This window comes from Equus przewalskii, chromosome 13 (assembly GCF_037783145.1).
Source record: "Equus przewalskii isolate Varuska chromosome 13, EquPr2, whole genome shotgun sequence".
NCBI classification, from domain to species: domain Eukaryota; kingdom Metazoa; phylum Chordata; class Mammalia; order Perissodactyla; family Equidae; genus Equus; species Equus przewalskii.
In genome coordinates, this window is record NC_091843.1 from 25,519,636 (window position 1) to 25,539,564 (window position 19,929).

At 46.1% G+C, this 19,929-nt stretch overlaps 1 protein-coding gene across 1 annotated transcript; it reads left to right on the forward strand.

Moving 5' to 3' along the window:
* The first annotated feature begins 6,665 nt into the window (after positions 1 to 6,665).
* On the forward strand, positions 6,666 to 19,692 carry ATOX1 (antioxidant 1 copper chaperone). The gene is made up of 4 exons (XM_070570432.1): positions 6,666 to 6,807; positions 13,404 to 13,479; positions 16,267 to 16,436; positions 19,557 to 19,692. The coding sequence occupies exons 1-3, from the start codon at positions 6,802 to 6,804 to the stop codon at positions 16,389 to 16,391; spliced, it is 207 nt and encodes a 68-aa protein (XP_070426533.1). The 5' UTR covers positions 6,666 to 6,801; the 3' UTR covers positions 16,392 to 16,436; positions 19,557 to 19,692.
* The last annotated feature ends 237 nt before the right edge of the window (positions 19,693 to 19,929 follow it).

Genomic DNA, 19,929 nt, shown 5'->3' on the forward strand with positions numbered 1-19,929 from the left:
TTTCAAAGATAGACCATATCTTGGGAAACAAGGCAAGCCTCAACAAATTTAAGAGGATTGAAATCATATCAAGCATCTTTTCTGACTACAATGCTATGAAACTAGAAATCAACTACAAGGAAAAAGCTGGGAAAGTTGCAAATTTGTGGAGACTAAGCAACATGCTGCGGAACAACTATTGAATCAATGAAAACAATCAAAGGAGAAATTAAAAAATACCTGGAGACAAAGGAAAATGAAAATACATCATACCAACTCTTATGGGATGCAGCAAAATCAGTTCTAAGTGGGAAATTCATTGCAATACAGGCCCGCCTCAACAAATAAGGAAATAAGTAATCTCAAACTACACCTAATAGAACTAGAAAAAGAAGAACAAACAAAGCCCAAAGTCAGAAAAAGGAGGGAAATAAGAAAAATTACAGCAGAAATAAATGAAATAGAGTCTAAAAAACAGTAGAAAGGATCAACGAAACTAAGACCTGGTTCTTTGAGAAGATAAACAAAATTGACAAATGCTTAGCCAGACTCACCAAGAAAAAAAGAGAGGAGGCTCAAATAAATAAAATTAGAAATGAAAGAGGAGAAATTACAATGGATATGGATATTGCAGAAATACGAAGGACTATGAGAACACTGTGGAAAACTATATGCCCACAAACTGGATAACCTAGAAGAAATGGATAAATTCTTACACTCATACAACTTCCCAAACACGAATCAAGATGAGATAGCAAATCTGAGTAGACCCATCACAAGTAAAGAGATTGAAACAGTGATCAAAAACCTCTCAAAAAACAAAACTCCAGGAACAGATGGCTTCTCTGCAGAATTCTTTTTTTTTTTTTTTTTTTGAGGAAGATTAGCCCTGAGCTATCATCTGCTGCCAATCCTCCTCTTTTTGCTGTGGAAGACTGGCCCTGAGCTAACATCTGTGCCTATCCTCCTCCACTTTATATGTGGAACACCTACTGCACCATGGTTTGCCAAGTGGTGCCATGTCCACACCCAGGATCTGAACCAGTGAACCCCGGACCACCGAAGTGGAATGTGTGAACTTAACCGCTGTGCCACTAGGCTGGCCCCTTAAAGATTTTATTTTTTTCCTTTTTGTCTCCAAAGCCCCCCAGTACATAGTTGTATATATTTTAGTTGTTTGCGTCCTCCTAGTTGTGGTACATGGGACACCGCCTCAGCATGGCTTGATGAGCAGTGCCATGTCCGTGCCCAGTCCGAACCAGTGAAACCCTGGACTGCCAAAGCAGCACATGCGAACCTAACCACTCGGCCACAGGGTCAGCCCCTTCTCTGGATAATTCTACCAAACATTCGAAGAAGACTTAATACCTATCCTTCTCAAACTATTCCAAAAAATTGAAGAAGATGAAATGTTTCCTAACTCATTCTATGAGGCCAACATCACCCTGATACCAAAACCAGACAAGGACAACACAAAGAAGGAAAATTACAGGCCAATATCACCAATGAACATAGATGCAAAAATTCCTCAAGAAAATACTGGCAAACCAAATACAGCAATACATTAAAAGGATCATAAACCACGATAAAGTAGGATTTACACCAGGGACACAGGGATGTTCAGGATCTGCAAATTAATCAACGTGATATAACACATTAACAGAATGAGGAATAAAAGTCACATGATCATCTCAATAGATGGAGAGAAAGCATTTGACAAGATCCAATGCCCATTTGTGATAAAAACTATCAGTAAAATGGGTACAGAAGGAAAGTACCTCAATATAATAAAGGCCATATATGAAAAGCCCACAGCCAACATCATTCTTAATGGTGAAAAACTAAAAGCCATCCCTCTGAGAACAGGAACAAGAATGGGTGCCCACTCTAGTCACTCCTATTCAACATAGTATTGGAGGTTTTGGCCAGAGCAACTAGGCAAGAGAAAGAAATAAAAGGTATCCAAATTGGAAAAGAAGTGAAACTTTCACTGTTTGTGGATGACATGATCCTATATATAGAAAATCCTAAAGAATCCACCAGAAAACTATTAGAAATAATCAACAACTACAGCAAAGTTGCAGGGTACAAAATCAACTTACAAAAATCAGTGGCATTTCTATACACTAATAACAAACTAGCAGAGAGAGAAGTCAAGAATACAACCCCATTTACAATTGCGACAAAAAGAATAGCATAGCTAGGAATAAATTTAACCCAGGAGGTGAAAGACTTATACACTGAAAGCTATAAGACATTATTGAAAGAAATCGAAGATGACATAAAGAAATGGAAAGATATTCCATGCACATGGATTGGAAGAACAAACATGGTTAAAATGTCCATATTACCTAAAGCAATCTATAAATTCAATGCAATCCCAATCAGGATCCCAGTGACATTCTTCACAGAAATAGAACAGAGAATCTTAAAATTTATATGGAACAACAAAAGACACTGAATAGCTAAAGCAATCCTGAGAAAAAAGAACACAGCTGGAGGCTGTCACAATCCCTGACTTCAAAATATACTACAAAGCTATAGTAAACAAAACAGCTTGGTACTGGCACAAAAACAGACACACAGATCAATGGAGCAGAATTGAAAGCCCAGAAATAAAACCACACATCTAGGGACAGCTAATCTTCAGCAAAGGAGCCAAGAACATAAAATGGAGAAAGGAAAGTCTCTTCAATAAACGGTGTTGGGAAAACTGGAGAACCACATGCAAAAGAAGGAAAGTAGACCATTATCTTGCACCATACACAAAAATTAATTCAAAATGGATCAAAGATTTGAAGATAAGTCCTGAAACCATAAAACTCCTGGAAGATAATACAGGTGGTACACTCTTTGACATCAAACTTAAAATGATCTTTTTGAGTACCATGTCTTCTCAGACAAGGGAAACAAAAGAAAAAATCAACAAGTGGGACTTCATCAGACTAAAGGACTTCTGCATGGCAAAAGGAACTAGGATCAAACAAAAGACAACCCACCAATTGGGAGAAGATATTTGGAAATCATATATCCAACAAGGGGTTAATCTCTATAATATATAAGGAACTCACACTACTGAACAACAAAAAAACAAACAGCCCGATCAAAAAATGGCCAGAGGATGTGAACAGACATTTTTCCAAAGAAGCTATACAGATGGCCAACAGGCACATGAAAAGATGTTCAACATCACTAATCATCAGGGAAATGCAAATCAAAATTACAATGAGATATCACATTACACCTGTTAAAATGGCTGTAATTACCAAGACAAAAACAACAAATGTTGGAGAGGATGTAGAGAAAAGGGAACCCTCATACACTGCTGGTGGGAATGCACACTGGTGCAACCACTATAGAAAACAGTATGGAGCTTCCTCAAAAAACTAAAAATAGAAATACCATATGACCCAGCTATCCCACTACTGGGTATCTACCCAAACAACTTGAAATCAACAATCCAAAGGAACATATGTACCCCTATGTTCATCACAGCACTATTCACAACAGCTATGACATGGAGACAATCCAAGTGCCCATCAACTGATGATTGGATAAAGAGGATGTGGTATATTTATACAAAGGACTACTTCTCAGCCATAAAAAAAAAAAATCACCCTATTTGCATTAACATGGATGGACCTTGAGGGCATTATGTTAAGTGAAATAAGCCAGACAGAGAAAGACAAACACCGCATGATTTCACTGACATGTGGAAGATAAACAAACACATGGACAAAGAGAACAGATTAATGGTTACCATAGGGGAAGGGGTTGACAGGTTGGCATAAGGGGTAAATGGGCACATTTATAGCTAAAAATTAGAATATTGATGGCAAGCACGATGCAGTCTATACAGAATCTGATAAATGATAATGCACACCTGAAATTTCACAATGTTATAAACCATTATGACCTCGATAAAATAATTTAAAAAATGTTTTGCTGTCACTTAAAAAAAACGCAATGAAATATTTTTTCCAAGAGGAATAATTGAATTCATTCTTTTTAAAACTTTATCTGGAATTTTTATTTTTTTAAAAGTGCTTTTCTCAGTTCTTGTAATAAAGAAGCAATTACTTTTACATGTCAGTCTACAAATAAATTTGTTTTTTCTTAATTGTGGTAAAATATGCAGAACATAAAATTTACCATTCTAACCATTTTTAAGTGTACAATTCAGTGGCGTGAAGTACATTCACAATGTTGTGCAACCACCCTCAGTGTAATTAAATGTGGTCAACTAATCCAAAAATATTTTGAACCCTTTAGGAACAGAAGAAAGTATGTCTAGAGGCCAGATTCAGCCAGTTTGCAATTCTGCCTGAGGCCATGCCGCCTCTCCCAAGCCTGCAGCCCAGGTTTCTTTGGCTTTGTCTCCTCTCTTCTCCCGCCATGGCTTCTGGGTGGTGGGGGAGGGCCCTTTCAGCTCAGAACCTTTGATCCAAGGCTAAGGGTTCCTTGGTGGATAAAGCAGGGAGGCAGCTAGTGCATACCTGTGTTGTAACACAGAAAACAGACACTTGGTCTCCCAGAGGGAGTAGGCAGCAGCTACAAAGGACCTTCTCTGCAAAGCTGAACCCCAGCATCCACCAGAGGGTCACTCTAGTAGGTGTGGTCTAGAGGTAGGGAATTACCAGGAAGAAGGCACCAACCACTGTCTGTGAACCTAGCACTACACGCGACTATAGTCTATATATTCCTATCCTTGCAACAGCACAGTCAGTCAGAAAGGGCCCATTTCGCAGGCCCACACGTGTAATGATGAAATGAGTTACCCGAGTTTACAAGGCTGGTAATGAGACTGCTTGTCAGTCTGGAACTCAGAATTCCCAAACTCTTCTTTTTAAAAATATTCTTCCCTGTGATTCTTTCCTTGATACATATTCATTACAAAAGTATGGCAACGAAAAGTAGGAAAAAGGAAATAAATATCACCTATAATATTGGAGCGGGTGAGGTTAGTACATATTGATCTGGAGGTATGAAAATGTACTTGATAAAACTTCTTTGAGAGGCGATCTGGCTATATCAAAATGAAAAATGAATAGCAATTCCACATCTAGGAATTTATTTTACATAAAATATTAAGCAAAGATGTATGAATATGGATTATCATTACATCATAGTTATTAGCATTAAAAGATTAGAAGCACCCCATATGCCCATCATTGGGGGACTATACCAGGAACGTGTCAGGGGCAAATAACATGAAGTCTGAGTAGCAGCAGCTGAACTAAAAAGATGGGCTGACATTTCTCACATAACAAGTGGGAGACGAGCTGTAGTTGGCATGGGTTCAGCAAGCACACAGCCAGAATCAGCATCTCTGTGATTCTCTTGGCATTTCCCTCATGGTTGGAGGATGGTGCACTTGCATCTAGACGGTGCACATCACTATTTTAGGCAGGAAGGGGAAAGGAGTGGTATCTGTTTCGTTTGAGAGGAAAGCAAGAGCTTTCCCAGAAGCCTCCTAGCTGACTCTGCCTTTGAGTCATCGGCCAGAGCCATATCATATGGGCACACTTGGCTGCAAGGGAGGATGAGAAAGCAAGTATTTAGGGGTTCCAGCCTCTGTAGCAGCTAGAGTAAAAAGATTGAGAATGAGTGTTGGGTTAGCCAAGCAATAGTTTCTGCCATCGGGACTGGTTAAATAAGTTACGGTACAACTGAATAATAGAAGGCTATGTCATACTAAAAAGAATGAACGGGATTGATATGGACTATTAAAAAAAAATCTCTAAGATAGTTCCTAAAATGAGAAAAGCAGGGTGCAACTCTGTATAGTATGCCTTTTCTTTAAAAAGGGAAGATCATCGTAGGACAGAGACTTTTCGCTGTATACTCTTTCGTGCTATTTTAAATTTTAAAAATAATATATACATCAGGGTTTTCCCTGTAGTCCTGCACCCATCCAAAATAACTTCTAGTAACATTTGCGGTAGTTCATTCCCGGCTTATTTTTATGTAAAAGATGGAATTCATGTATTTATTTATATGTTGGATAGAATTCTGTACATTTACCTCTCCTCTTTGACAGGGTTTCCTCATCTCTAATGAATTTCCATAACGCTGCCTCTCATGAATTGCACTCTCCCACCCAAATACCCCATCTTCCTTCATCAGATGAACGTGGACTCTTCCCGCTTAACTCAGATTATTACCTCCTCCCGAAGCCTCCCCTCTTCAACAGCCGCCCCCCGCCCCAGCACACACACTCCAGCCTCAGTTAGAGGCCCTTTCTCTGCTCTCGCGACACAACTCCTCCAACACTGTATCATCATCGCCTGCTTCCTTCGCTCCCTGCTGGGCTGTCTTTTCCACTACCGTCTTGGACGCCTAGGACAGCGCTGGCCCATGGATGCTACTCAATAAATATTGACCTTGTGAACATGTGAGATGGTCCCTTTAGGAAGGGACGGGGTCCTGGCCTGTTCACTATGGGAGCCTCTCTACGGATTCCCAACCCCTAACGCCAGCCTGACACACTGCAGGTGTTCTAAAAATGGCCAACAGGCGGTGGAGGCTGGCCCAGCGGCCGGCGTACCGCCTGGCTCAGGTGTGCCGGGCGGCCAGGGGCCCCGCCTGCCGGAAGGAGGCGGGGCGGCCAGTGTTCCAACTTGCGTCTGCCCGCCCGCGGGGCCGGGGGGCGGGGCCTGGCCGGGCGGGCCGGAGGGGGCGTGGCCTAAGGCCGATCGGGCGGGAGGGGCGGGGCCTGGCCGGAGGGGGCGGGGCCTCTCCGCGTGCACTCTCGGAAGAGCAGCCCCGCCAACGCTCAGACCCGGGAAAGCAGTCGTCGCTGCCGCCACCGCCTCCTCAGTCATGCCGGTAAGTGGCCGCGCCGCCCCCGCCCCGCGTAGACCCGCGGCGCTCGGCTTGCGCGTCGGCTGCACCGCCGCTCGGCCAGATGTCGCTATTCCAGGGCTCAGGCCGCGGCCAGAGCTATTGCCTCTCTCCTCACCTCTCCCCGCCCGGCCCCCAGCTTCTGCGACCCTCCGGAAGATCGGATCGGAAAGAAGTTTTATCTAGGAGCCGAGCTTCAGAACATCGGAGCTGCTAGGCCTGCGCTGATTACAAGCCCAAGCCTTCCCTGCCTAGACTGGGAAACTGAGACGCAGAGAAGGGCAGAGTCGCCTGAGATCACACAGGGAGTGGGTGGCTAGCCGGATCTGGGACGCCTAGTCCCCGCGCCTTCCATCTGGATGCCCCTGTCCCCGGGGCTGGGCTGAAAGAGGGGGATGGGGTGGCTGTTGCCTCATGGAGAGGGCGGGTTTTCAGAGGTGTGTGTTTTTCCTCCCTTCCCCTGCGCCCTTAGCGCTGGGCCACACTGAATGCAGACAGTGCTTTCAACCTTTCCTACTGGTCACTTTCTGAACCTGAACCTGTGATCCCCAGAGAGGTTCAGGGACCTGTCCAAAGTCGCCAGTTGCTCAGCGACAGAGTTTGGGGAGGAGTGAGTAGGTCTCAGCCCACCTTTGCAGCTCACTCAGTCTTGTTGCATATACGTGGTTGCTCATGGGGCATTTTGTAGAAAATTAAGGCCTTTTGAGATAAAAATATTAAAAACCCAGTAACTTATTCAAGGTCATCTTGGGAGTTGGGCAGAGCCAAGGTTAAACCCCTTCAGGCTCCCAGTCTCTCCTGGCCTGACCACAAAAGTAGTAACACCGGCTTGGGAGGAAGCTCTGATCCCAGTTGCATCCTGCAGATCCTGAGTTGGTGTCATGTGGTGTTTAGCACTTTCCCCCAGGGTATCTAGTTCACAGTTCTGCTCCAAGTAGGAACCCAGAGGTATCCTGCAGGTGCCCTGTGTCTTAGCAGCCTAGTTTTGGGGAGCCAACAGGTAAGCCAGAGGCCCTCTGGGCTGATCCACAAACATATCAGGTGTCGTTTCCCTTGGGTCTTGGCAGGTGCCTTGAGACAAATCCTGAGACAATACAAAGTATGGACAAAGAACCTGATAGAATCAGCCCTCCCCATTAAGCAAATCTGCCGAGGACAGCATTAATCACCCTGGGACTGGGACTGTGGAGGCCACCAGGTTTTTGTGGGGGGTGACAGTGAAGGAAAGGCCAGCTTGAGGATCACTCTCTTCTCTGTTCACTTCTTGGAATTTTGACAAACAAAAGACCCTCCAGAGTGGATGATCAGATTGAAGAGGGCACTGACACCACATCGCCAGATGAACAGCTGAAGGAAGGAGGGTATTGGTCGAGGGACTGCCAACAAAACTGCAAGGAGGAGAGTGTGTCACCTGAGAGGTTTCTCAGGCCAACACTTGGAATCTCAGGAACCTCTTTGAAAAAATCTGTGCCCCTGCTGGCCAGCTGGGTGACCTCGGGCAAGCTGCTTTACCTCTTTGTGCCTGATTTCCTCATCTGTGAAATGGGGATAAAAACTGTGACCTCATAGGGCTGGTGTTAGTATTAACTGGAGAAAATGCCAGTAGAATATCTAGCACAGCCACTAACACAGCTGGTTGCCAAGAAGTGGCAACTCTTGTGTAGACCGAGGACAAGTAAGGGTAGAACTATAGGCAGGCGGGTTTCAACCCCATTTTAACAAGGACCACAGTGGTTAAATGTTTTGACTTTGGAGACTGCGCAATCTAGGTCCTGCTACTCAGTAGCTGTGTCTCCCTGAATGAGTGAACTTACCTTTGAACCTCAGCTTCCTTGTCTGTCAAGAAAGGATAATAATGGTACCCACCTCATGGGATTGTTGTGACAATTAAACACGGTAATGCGCGTAAGTGTTTAGAACAATGCCTGGCGCATAGTAGGCACTCAAGTAGAAGGATTAGAAAACTCCCAGTCATCACGGTGTTCAAAGACTGTATGTCCTGGATGTTTGAGAAAGAATTCCTTCTCTGGGAGGGACATGCACAATGTGACCCCACTCCATGCCTGCCCTTCCAGTTCTGAGATTCTCTGAAAGAACTGCACAGCGTACTGGGCTTTTTTATCTACTTTAAAGGACCTGTTCTGTAGGTGACAGAGTAGACGCCCTGAGGGGCTGGGACTGTGCAAAATCAAGCATTCAGTGGTGGGGCTGGTCTTGGGATTCTCTGTAAAGAATGGATTACTCTGTCCATTAAGTAGATTTTCCGTACCCCCAAATTTACTTTTTTTAAATTAATTAATTTTTTTATTGTGGTCATAATAGTTTGTAACAATGTGAAATTTCAGTTGTACGTTATTATTTGTCAGACACCATATAAGTGTGCCCCTTCACCCCTTGTGCCCACCCCCACCCTCCTTTCCCCTGGTAACCACTAATCTCTTCTCTTTGTCCATAAGTTTGTTTATGTTCCACAAATACGTGAAATCATATAGTGTTTGTCTTTCTCTGCCTGGCTTATTTCACTTAACATAAAACCCTCAAGGTCCATCCATGTTGTTGCAAATGGGACAATTTGGTCTTTTTTATGGCTGAGTAGTATTCCATTGTATGTGTATATACCAAATCTTCTTTATCCAGTCATCGGTTGATGAGCATTTGGGTTGCTTCCACATCTTGGCTATTGTGAATAATGCTGCAATGAACATAGGAGTGCATAAGTCTCTTTGAATTGTTGACTTCAAGTTCTTTGGATAAATACCCAGTAGTGGGATGGCTGGATCATATGGTATTTCTATTTTTAATTTTTTGAGGAATCTCCATACTGTTTTCCATAGTGGCTGCACCAGTTTGCATTCCCACCAGCAGTGTATGAGGGCTCCTTTTTCTCCACAACCTCTCCAACATTTGTTATTTTTTTGTCCTGGTGATTATAGCCATTCTAACGGGTAAGAGGTGATATCTAAGTGTAGTTTTGATTTGCATTTCCTGATGATTAGTGACGTTGAACATCTTTTCATGTGCCTATTGGCCATCTGTATATCATCTTTGGGAAAATGTCTGTTCATATCCTCTGCCCACCAAATTTACTTTTGCAACTCAGAGGTGGAGGAGGGGAGCACTGAATTGTAACCGCCTCCTGGCTTCTGACCTCTCTACTGTGGAGGACAAAAGGAGACCCACTCTCTCTAGTCAGCAGTGGAAAACTTCAAATATCTGTTGACTTTAGGTCTTTGGGCAGCAAAACCTTGTGCTGCTTCACAAGGTGTTCTGACTCTCAGAACTCCTGCTAATAGTCAGGGTTGTGGGGGCTGGCGGGCGGCAGTGCTGTTTGCTGGTCCAGAACCAGCAAGATGTCCCTGGAGCCTGGAATGCCTGGATTCACATCCCAGCCTCAGCACCTACTCCCCATGCGACTGTGGGCCCCTAGGTTAACCCCTGGGAACCTCAGTTTCCTCCTGAGTCAAATAGGGTGACTACTTCCCTTTACCAGGCTGGGGGAGGGCTAACTTAGATAGCAAATAAAGAGCATTTGGCACATGGTGGACATTCAATAGATTTAGGTCTTGGATTGGTCTTGCAAACCCTTTAAAGCTTTGGATGAGTATACAGGTGCAAACCACTGACGAATCTTGATTGTTGGTTCTTCTAGAGCAGGAGACAGCAAACACTTCCTTAAAGGGCCAGATAGTAAATACTTTAGGCTTCATAAACCATATGGTCTGTTACGGCTACTCAGGTCTGCCACTATGGTGTGAAAGTAAACGAATGGGCTTAGCTCTGTACCAGTAAAGCTTTATAAAACCAGGTTGCGGGCGCGCTGTAGTTAGTGTTCTAGAACAGCATCTCAAACTGTAATGTGGGCAGAAATAAACTGAGTGTCTTGAAATGAGGATTCTGACTGGGGCAGGACCTGAGATGCTGCATTTCTGGCAAGCTCCCAGCTGCTGCTGCTACTGTTGGTCTGAGGACCACACCTTAAAGACAGGATTTTGGAATACTCACTCCAAATCCCTATTTCCAGCGTTTGTTGTGGTGGTTATTGAATAGTCACGAACCAAGCTGAAGGAATCAGAGGTTGTTTAACCAGAAGAAAAGAAAAACAAACCATTTTATTTAAGGCAGGTTTTGCAGATTTGGCGTCAATAAAATAGTGGTCTCCTGGTCACATGGTTAAATAATTCAGCGCTGGGAATCCAAGCCGCTTAACTCTTGGTCTCAGTTTCCCCTGTACAGCGTGATGATGATCCAGACCCAAAGATGTTCTAAGACTTGGAAAGTGTTTGAGAAGCTACTTTACCAGTTTTTCTCAGTGTGTAGTCTTGCCTCCCTGTCTCTTCCTCGTGCCTTAAAAATGGAGCGGCCCAGGCTCACCCCAGAGCGACAGAGCCAACTGAGGCAGGTGGCAGCAGAGCCACTCGGTCCACAGGCTCCCCGATGATTCTTATGCGCACTGAAGTTGAGAAAACTGAGTTGGCTAATACCTGTTGGGTATAAATAAGGGGCCTGGGGCCTTTGAGGGGCAGGGATTTTTGCCTGAGGTACTTCCAGCGAGATATATTTCTATGCCCAGAATTCCAATTGAGATAATAGATTTGAAATCTTTTGAAGTGCTTCCTGAAAAGTATAGCCATTGTTTTTTGAAGGGAAAGAAAAGAGGGAAGTAGAACAAACTAATAATAATAAATCTGATAGCTAACTTTTTACCCAGTGGAATCTACTGCTGGGCCCGAGTCTCTTTACCTGATGTTTTATCTGTTGCTCCTGGGTAATTAGCCCAAACTTAGTGGTTTAAAACAACAAACATTTATTAATTCTCGTTTTCTGAGAGTCAGGAAACTGGGAGCAGCTGAGCTGGGTGTTTGTGGCTCAGGGTCTCTCGTGAAGTTGCAGTGAAGATGTTGGCCAGGGCTGTGGTCCATCGGAAGGAGAATCTGCTTCCAAGATGGTTCCCTCACATGGCTGTTGACTGGAGGACTCAGTTCCTCACCACATGCACTTCTCCACAGGGTAGCTTGAGTGTCCTTAAGACGCGGCAGCCAGCTTCCTCTTGAGCGCGGAGAGAGAGCAATGTAGAAGCACACGGTCTTTTATGACCTAGCCTCAGATGTCACATAACATCACTTCAGCCATCTTCTACTGGACCCACAGACCAACCTTGAGATATTGTGGAATGGGACTACTCAAAAATATAAATACCCAGAGGCGGAGATTGCCGGGCCCATCTTGCATGCTGGCTACCACGCTTAAAATCCTATGTTCATTCCATTCACCACCCTGAGGGACTCTCATCCCCATTTTGCAGATGTAGAAACCAAGGCACAGAGGAGTTAAGTAACTTACTCATGGTCATACAGCTAGTAAATGTCAGAGCTGGGATCTGAAGAGGGGTCTCATTTCCAGAGATTTTAAAAGAAAGGAAGTATAGGGGCTGGCCCGGTGGCGCAGTGGTTAAGTGTGCACATTCCACTTCTCAGCGGCCCAGGATTCGCCGATTCGGATCCTGGGTGCAGACATGGCACCGCTTGGCCAGCCATGCTGTCGTAGGCATCCCGCATATAAAGTAGAGGAAGATGGGCATGGATGTTAGCTCAGGGCCAGCCTTCCTCAGCAAAAAGAGGAGGATTGGCAGATGTTAGCTCAGGGCTAATCTCCCTCAACAAAAGAAAAATGAAGGAAGTATTGGTATAAGTAATCTGTGTCTGAAAGCAAAGGAAAGGATCCAGAGGTCCTCAACCAGCCACGTCAATCATCCATTCTCTCAACAAAATGCATTAAGCACCTGCTCTGTACCAGGCGCTGTTCCAAGTATTGGGGATGCTGCAGTGAACTGAGCAAAACCCCTGTCTTCTGGGAGCTTGGTTCGTTAGATATCCTGGAGACTGTAGGATGTGGAGCCCGCACAGAGAGTGCAGGAGCCTGGGTTCCCTTACAGGCCTGGCCTCCAGCTCACTGGGAGCCCCGGCAAATCCTTTCCTTTCCCAGGTCTGGGTACTCCCTCTGCGAGTGATGCCCTTGGATGAGAGCAATGGTCTCCGTGTGTCAGAATCCCCAGGGAGGCTTGCTGGCCATAATGGATGCCCCAGCCCGGGCTTACTGATCAGAACCTGTAGTTTTTGCAAGCTCCCAGCTGATTCTAATGCAGAAAGTGATCTTCTGATGCATAAATAAGACCACCAGATCAACATTGCTCAGAGTACTGGGGCCCACCCACATCAGACTTGTTGGTGGTCCCGAGACAAGCCCAGAGCTCAAGAATCAGAATTTTGAAGGTGAAACCAGAAACTGTTTTAAACTAGCTTCCCAGGTGATTCGACTCATTGTGTACCAAACACTGCTAAAGGATTTAGAGGGATTATCTCATTTAATCCAACAAACTATGAGATGGAGAAACCCTCAGTTAACGCGACTTTGCGGTTGACAAGAGTAGGAGGTCAGAAACAGGCTGCTGGGAAGTCTGACGACAGCCAGATCTTGCCCAGTCTCTCTGCCCCCTGTCTTGGCCCCGGAGGCGACCTGCATGCTGGTGGAGTGTGTGAGTCACTCTGCAGGACTTGGCTCATGGTCCCCTTTGTTTGTTTCAGAAGCACGAGTTCTCCGTGGACATGGCCTGTGAAGGCTGCTCTAATGCGGTCACTCGGGTCCTCAACAAGCTGGGAGGTGAGTGAGTGGCCCTTGGTGGGGAATGGGGTGGGGGAGACAGATACACTTATATTCAAATGCATGCAGACATGGCGCAGGAGAAGCTTGAGTTTAAGCTGATAATAATGGTAAAACTGAAATATATTGAGTACTTAGCGTGTGCCGAGTACTCTGCATAGTAGCTTCTGTGGACCATGTCATTGAATCCTCACCACAACCATTTCAGGTAGCTTCTTTTTTTTTTGAGGAAGACTGGCCCTGAGCTAACATCCATGCCCATCTTTCTCTACTTTATATGTGGGACGCCTACCACAGCATGGCTTGCCAAGTCTGCACCCGGGATCTGAACCAGCGGACCCCGGGCCGCCAAAGCGGAACGTGCGAACTTAACTGCTGTGCCACCGGGCCAGCCCCTAGATAGCTTCTTAAATTATCTCCATCTTGAACACGAGAGAAAGGAAGTTCAGAGAGGTTAGGTAACTTGGCTGGGATCACACAGCTGGTAAGTGGCAGAGCTGGGATTGGCCATGCCGTCTAGCTCCAGAGCCCTGGCAGCATGAGTTAGTACATTGGTGATCTCCAGTGTAATCACTTTTGTTATATGACACATCTGAGTGTCATTTTCTATTAAAATTTAAAATGTGACAATTTAAAAGTAAACTTTGAATCGGTCATGTGTAGCACTTCTAAAGCACCTTCTTTGGACATATTTAGAAAACCATTATTCTCATCCAGCCCCCTTAATTCTCAGCTGGGGAAACTGAGGCCCAGAGAGGGCTGGGGTCTGGCCTTGGGGTCCCACGAGGGAGGGACGGAGTTGTGATCAGAGTTCTGGTAGTGCCAGGGCAGTCGGTCTTCTAAGATTTTCGTTTTTAAAGCCCTGGATGAAAATAACACCCCATTTTCAAGGGCTTCCATGTGGCTGGGGTGTCATTAGCACTGCACACAGTCTTCTGAGCCGTACTTTCCATCTGGGGAATGGGGATGTTGGCATTGTTGGGACTTGCCCAAAGTCCCCCAGTGAGTCGTGGCTGGTTTCCAGTCCTGATAACTAGGATCTTAGTTTGAAAGAAGCTGAAGCAGTGGAAAGAACCTGGCTGCTGACTTACCACATGACTGTGGGCTCTTCTCCCGGGAGCCTGGGTTTCCCCAGCTGTCGTATGGGAATGTCAGCCTACACCAGCTTTTGCTGTGGATACTTTAAGAACGAACCTCTGCTCGGAAGCCCCTCATACACATTGCGGCCCGCTGTGGATGAAGCAAGGGGGCCCTGCTTTCTCTCTTGACAGCCAAGGACACCTGCCCTGGACCCAGGGCTTCAGGGTGCACAGTTTGAAATGTACTGTGTTAGATGATTTCAGTTTCTTCCAACTCTATGATGCCACCAAAATATTTATTCCAAAGAAGAGGAGACACTTCTGAACCAAAAGACAAAAACCCAGAGTGTAGCAAGAGCACTTTGCACCTTTTTGCCCCGGGTATCCGTTAGGTACCAATTCAGAGTTTATTACTAAACCCTGCGCCATGTGATTTTTAAGGCCTCTTGACTGATGCTTAGAGATCTGCCTTTGAACTTGGACAGGTTTCTCCCCATCTTTCACTACTATCCTCAGCTTGGGTGGCCTCTTGAGAAGGGTCAGAAGGGTTTTCTGAGTTGGTTGGGGCCCCAGATGAGCAGTACTGGGCCTGAGGAATCACGGTCTAATGGCATACTTGACTGGGAGGACCATAAGAACTGGCCAACCCCAACCCCTTCATGAACTGGAGGGGAAACTGAGGCCTATAATGGGCAAGACTGGCCCATGGTCACCCACTAGTCAGTGGTGAAGCCAGGCCTGGAACCAGTCAAGGGCTTTCCCTCCACCCTCTGTTGTCTCAACAAGACCCATTCTAGGTCCTCCCATGTATTGCTGAGTTGGGGGCCTTTAAATTGGCACAGCCCTTTAGGAGGGCAGCTTTGCAATATCTGTTAACGTTTAAAATGTACCTGTCTGTTTCCCCACGATTTCCATTGTATGAATTCACGGTATAGAAATATTTTCACAAGTTCTGTAAGATATGTTCAAGTATGCTTACTCTAGCATTGTTGTGCTAATAGTGAAAAATTGGAAGCAACCTCAGTGTCCATCAGTGGGGGATTGAGTAGATGTGTGGTACATCCACACTGTGGAAGACTGTGTAGCTGTTAAAAAGAATGAAGGAAGTCTCTGTGTGCTAAGATGGTGAGACGTCCTGGGCATTTGAAAGTGAAATACAGCCACACCAATTTATGTAGTATGATGCCATTTAGGGGAATTGCTTTTCATTTGTCTGTCTGGGAAAAAGCCTGGGTAGATGCCATCCTGCTCACAGTGCTCTAGAGGTTGGAGACAGTAGGGGGCCTTATACATTCTAATTTTATTCAGAAATGTTTGCCCTTTTTTTTTTTAATGGTGTGTCTATATTACTTTTTCAATTAAAAAAAAAAACACTTAAAAGAAGGCCCAGGCTTGAGCAAACTCTAGGATCAGCAAACTGCAGCCCATGGGCCAGGTCATCCAGCGTGCAGCCTGTTTTTGTACAGCTGAGAACGGTTTGTACGTGTTTAAAGGGTTGTAAAGACAATAGGCATACAGAAGAATTTGCTGCCAAGTCCACACGGCCACGTGTGCTCTCTGGCCCTTTGCAAGAAAAGTTGGCTAAGCACTGGTCTGCAGGAAAGGGGAAGGGTGTTGTGAGTAAGACTTTTGGAGCCTGAACTCTTCCCCACTGTGACTGGGAGGATCTCTGCTTCCTCCCCCAACACCCCACTTCCTTTTCCTGCAGGAGTTCAGTTTGACATTGACCTGCCCAACAAGAAGGTTTGCATCGACTCTGAGCACAGCGTGGACACTCTGCTGGAGACCCTGGGGAAAACAGGAAAGGCCGTTTCCTACCTCGGCCCCAAGTAGCAAGGGCCTGGGCCCCTGGCCCGCAGGATGGACCAAAGCGGGCAGGTGGGTGAGGCCCCAGCACTTCAACAAAATATTTCATTATCTACTGCAAATCGCATGTTCCTGGAATCCTTGCAGCCAACTGCGAGTAGAGAGAGTACTATGTAATGTCTCCCAGGGCCCCCTTTATGACTTGGAGGGTGCAGTTCTTGATCAACAGGGGTTAAGTTAAGAGCTATGTGTTTTTGCTTTGATAAATTGGCTGTCCTATCAGAGATGACACCTATGCCCTAGGCCTCGAGCCCCTTGCACTGACCAGGTAAGTTACTTCATACTTGGCCTCTCTCCCGACTGGAAACTGCTGTGGGCTTCCTGAGCATGCCCTCTGCCCAGACCGGTGCAAAAACAATCGCGTGTCTAAGCTGGACATTCTCTTTGATTTTACGTAATCTGGAGGGGCAGGTAAGAGGCACAGGGCCAGTACTCTTCACTGTGAAACCAGGGCAGACCTTACTCATCGATCCAACGTTCCTGCCCTCTGTTCCCAGCCGCATTCTCAGACTCCCTCACAGCATAGCCCTCCTAGCTGTCACCGCCCATGGAGTGCATTTGATGGGGCAGTTACAATGATTGTCGCATCCCTGATGTGGTTCAGTGCTCCCACTGTACTTGAGAAGGATGAGGCCTGGAGAGGGGAAGTGACTTGCCCAAAGCCCCACACAGGTGAGTGGCAGAGCCAGGAGGAGAGTCAGGCATCCTGAGTTGGAGCTCTATAATGGTTGGTGGCATTGTCTCTGTGAGTGGGCCCACGGAGAGCTCCCCAGGCAGCAGCCAGCTACAGCTGACTGGCCAGCTGTGACAGTCCCCTTTGAGTATGGCCTCCTTCCTAAAGGTGTACCTTGGAATCTGAGCCATGGCAGTGTCTTGTAGTATGGTGACATCACATGCAAATCGTGAGATGTCGCATGTGTCTTTTCCTTATCCCTTTTCTGTCCATTTTTCCTTATCCCTTTTCTGTCCATGGATACAGCCCATGTTCAGGAAGGAGCCCAGGATGAATAATCGAAATTCTGGGATTCTAATTCCAGCTCTGCCCTCATTTCACATGCGACTTTGGACACTTCCTATATTACTGAGACTCAGGCCTCCCATCTATAAAATGGGGCTACAGCCTCTACCCCGCTTTCCTGCCATGTGGGGGTTCCTGTGAAATCTCTCTGAATGTGAGGGATGATCCTTAAAGGGAGGATAATGTTTCTACCATGCTGTGCATCAGTGTTCACCACCTGGTTCCTACACCCCTAGGGTTTTGAGGGAGGGTGAGTGGGTGGGATTCTGGGCCCCACATTTGTCCCCACTAGCCCTGTTTCATATTGGGTCTCCATGTAAGATTAGATTGTTTGATAAAAGTGCTCTGGGGCTGGCCTGGTGGCGCAGCAGTTAAGTTTGCACACTCTTCTTCGGTGGCCCAGGGTTTGCTGGTTCGGATCCCAGGTGCAGACCTATGCACTGCTTGTCAAGCCATGCTGTGGCAGGTGTCCCACATATAAAGTAGAGGATGATGGGCACAGATGTTAGCTTAGGCTCAGTCTTGCTCAGCAAAAAGAGAAGGATTGGCGGTAGATGTTAGCTCAGGACTAATCTTCCTCAAAAAAAATAAAAAATATAAAAGTTCTCTGACACGAAGGGATGGAGGGAGGGAAGATGAAAAACATCCTGAGCAGGCTATCCACATGGGGGAGCCCCAAGATAGACGCCTTGAATTGGAAACAGCCTGAGCATGTGAATTTTCTTTACCTACAAAAATAACACCTGCCAGTTGTAAACCTTGTGTAGCTTAATGTGTATTTTTCTCATAGTAGTTTTTTTTTACTGAGGTGAAGTTCATATGACATAGAATTAACCATTTTAAAGTACAGCATTCTGTGGTATTTAGAGCATTTACAATGTTGTACGAACACCACCTCTCTCTAATTTCAACACTTTTTTATCACTTGAGAAAAACTCCTTGTACCATTGAGTTATCGCTCCCCACTTCCCCCTCTCCCAGCCCCTGCTAACACTGATCTGGTTTCTGCCTCTCTGGATTCGCCTATTCTGGATGTTTCATATGAAAGGAATCATACGATGTATGACTTTCTGTGTCTGACTTCTTGCCCTTAGCATCTTTTCAAGATTCATCCAACTGCGGCCTCTGTCAGTACTTCCTTCTTTTCTATGGCTGAATAATTCTCACAGTGGTTTTGTTTTGTTTTGTTTGTTTTTTTCCTCCCCAAAGCCCCAGTACACAGTTGTATATCTTAGTTGTAGGTCATTCTAATTCTTCTCTGTGGGATGCTGCCACAGCATGGCTTGATGAGTGGTGTGTAGGTCAATGCCCGGGATCAGAACCTGTGGACCCCAGGCCACTGAAGCGGAGCGCGTGAACTTAACCACTATGCCAGGGGCCGGCCCCCTCACAGTAGTTTTTATTCATTTATTTTAGCTTTTTTACTATAGGAAGTTTCAAACGTACAAGTAGTAAAATGAATCCCCGTGTACCCATTACCCAGATCCAACAATTATCAAATCACTGCCATCACTGTCTCATCTATGGCCCCCCCATATTATTTTGAAGCAAATTCTAGACACCATGTAGTTTTGTGTGTACTGTGTCAGTAACCACGTGTCGTAAGGAAAGGCTCCTGTGGATTCAGAGGCACGGCACTGGGTGAGAGTCACCCATCCAGCGAGCTTTGCCCCAGGCGGCGTAGATCTCAGTCTGTTTTCAGCAGCTCCCCGGTGGCTGAGTTGAAACCCCGTTTCAACAGCAGAGAGAGTGTTTATTGGTTGTGAAGTCACCTTGATGGGCTGGCAGAATCGTTGCCTCCTGATTTTGTCTGTTGCCTTCCCAGTGTGAATTGAAACAGGACAGGGAGTACTGTCCCAGCAGCCCTGGGAGCTCCCCGGAAGGGGGCCTCAGTGGTGGTCGACTCAGCGAGGTTAATGGCTTCCAGCCCAGCCGAGTGTAACAGACGTGGTGGGGGCAGTGTGCAGGGCTGACCGCTGGGCTTCCCGTCCTGCCCCAGCACCTGGGTTTCCCCCCTCCGCCCCCACTGCCCTCAGCGAACCTTGACTGCTTTTGCAGTGTCTCCATGTGCACAGCAGATGGCGCCTTTGCTCCACCTAACTTATCTCTTCCAGGCCTGACCCTCTCCTGCCTTCCAGACAGACCTGGGGCCTGGCAGTCCTGCTCAGCGACCGGAGTTCCTGCAGAGACCCTCACTCGCCCTCCTCCTCCCTAGCTTCCCTGCAATAAACTCGAGCTGCTTTCATTGGAGGTGTTGTCTCTTGCGTGGTCTTGATGTCACTTGCTATGAAGGAGATAATCACAATGCCTACTTGGGTTGGAGTTCTTAGAGCTCCTGACTGGGGGTAAGGCCCTGTGGGTTCTGATTTTTTGCTGTGTGATCTTTAGCAAGTCACTTCCCCTCTCTGGGCCTCACTTTTCCTCATCTGTAAAGTGAAGGTGTTGGGCCAGGTTGATCCCCTTTCTTTTCACTACTTTCTTAGATTC

Bases quoted from the DNA above. Each gene is read 5' to 3' on its own strand.
- ATOX1 (XM_070570432.1), top strand. The intron at 13,480-16,266 runs GTGAGTGAGTGG...CTTTTCCTGCAG, and splicing joins GGTCCTCAACAAGCTGGGAG to GAGTTCAGTTTGACATTGAC.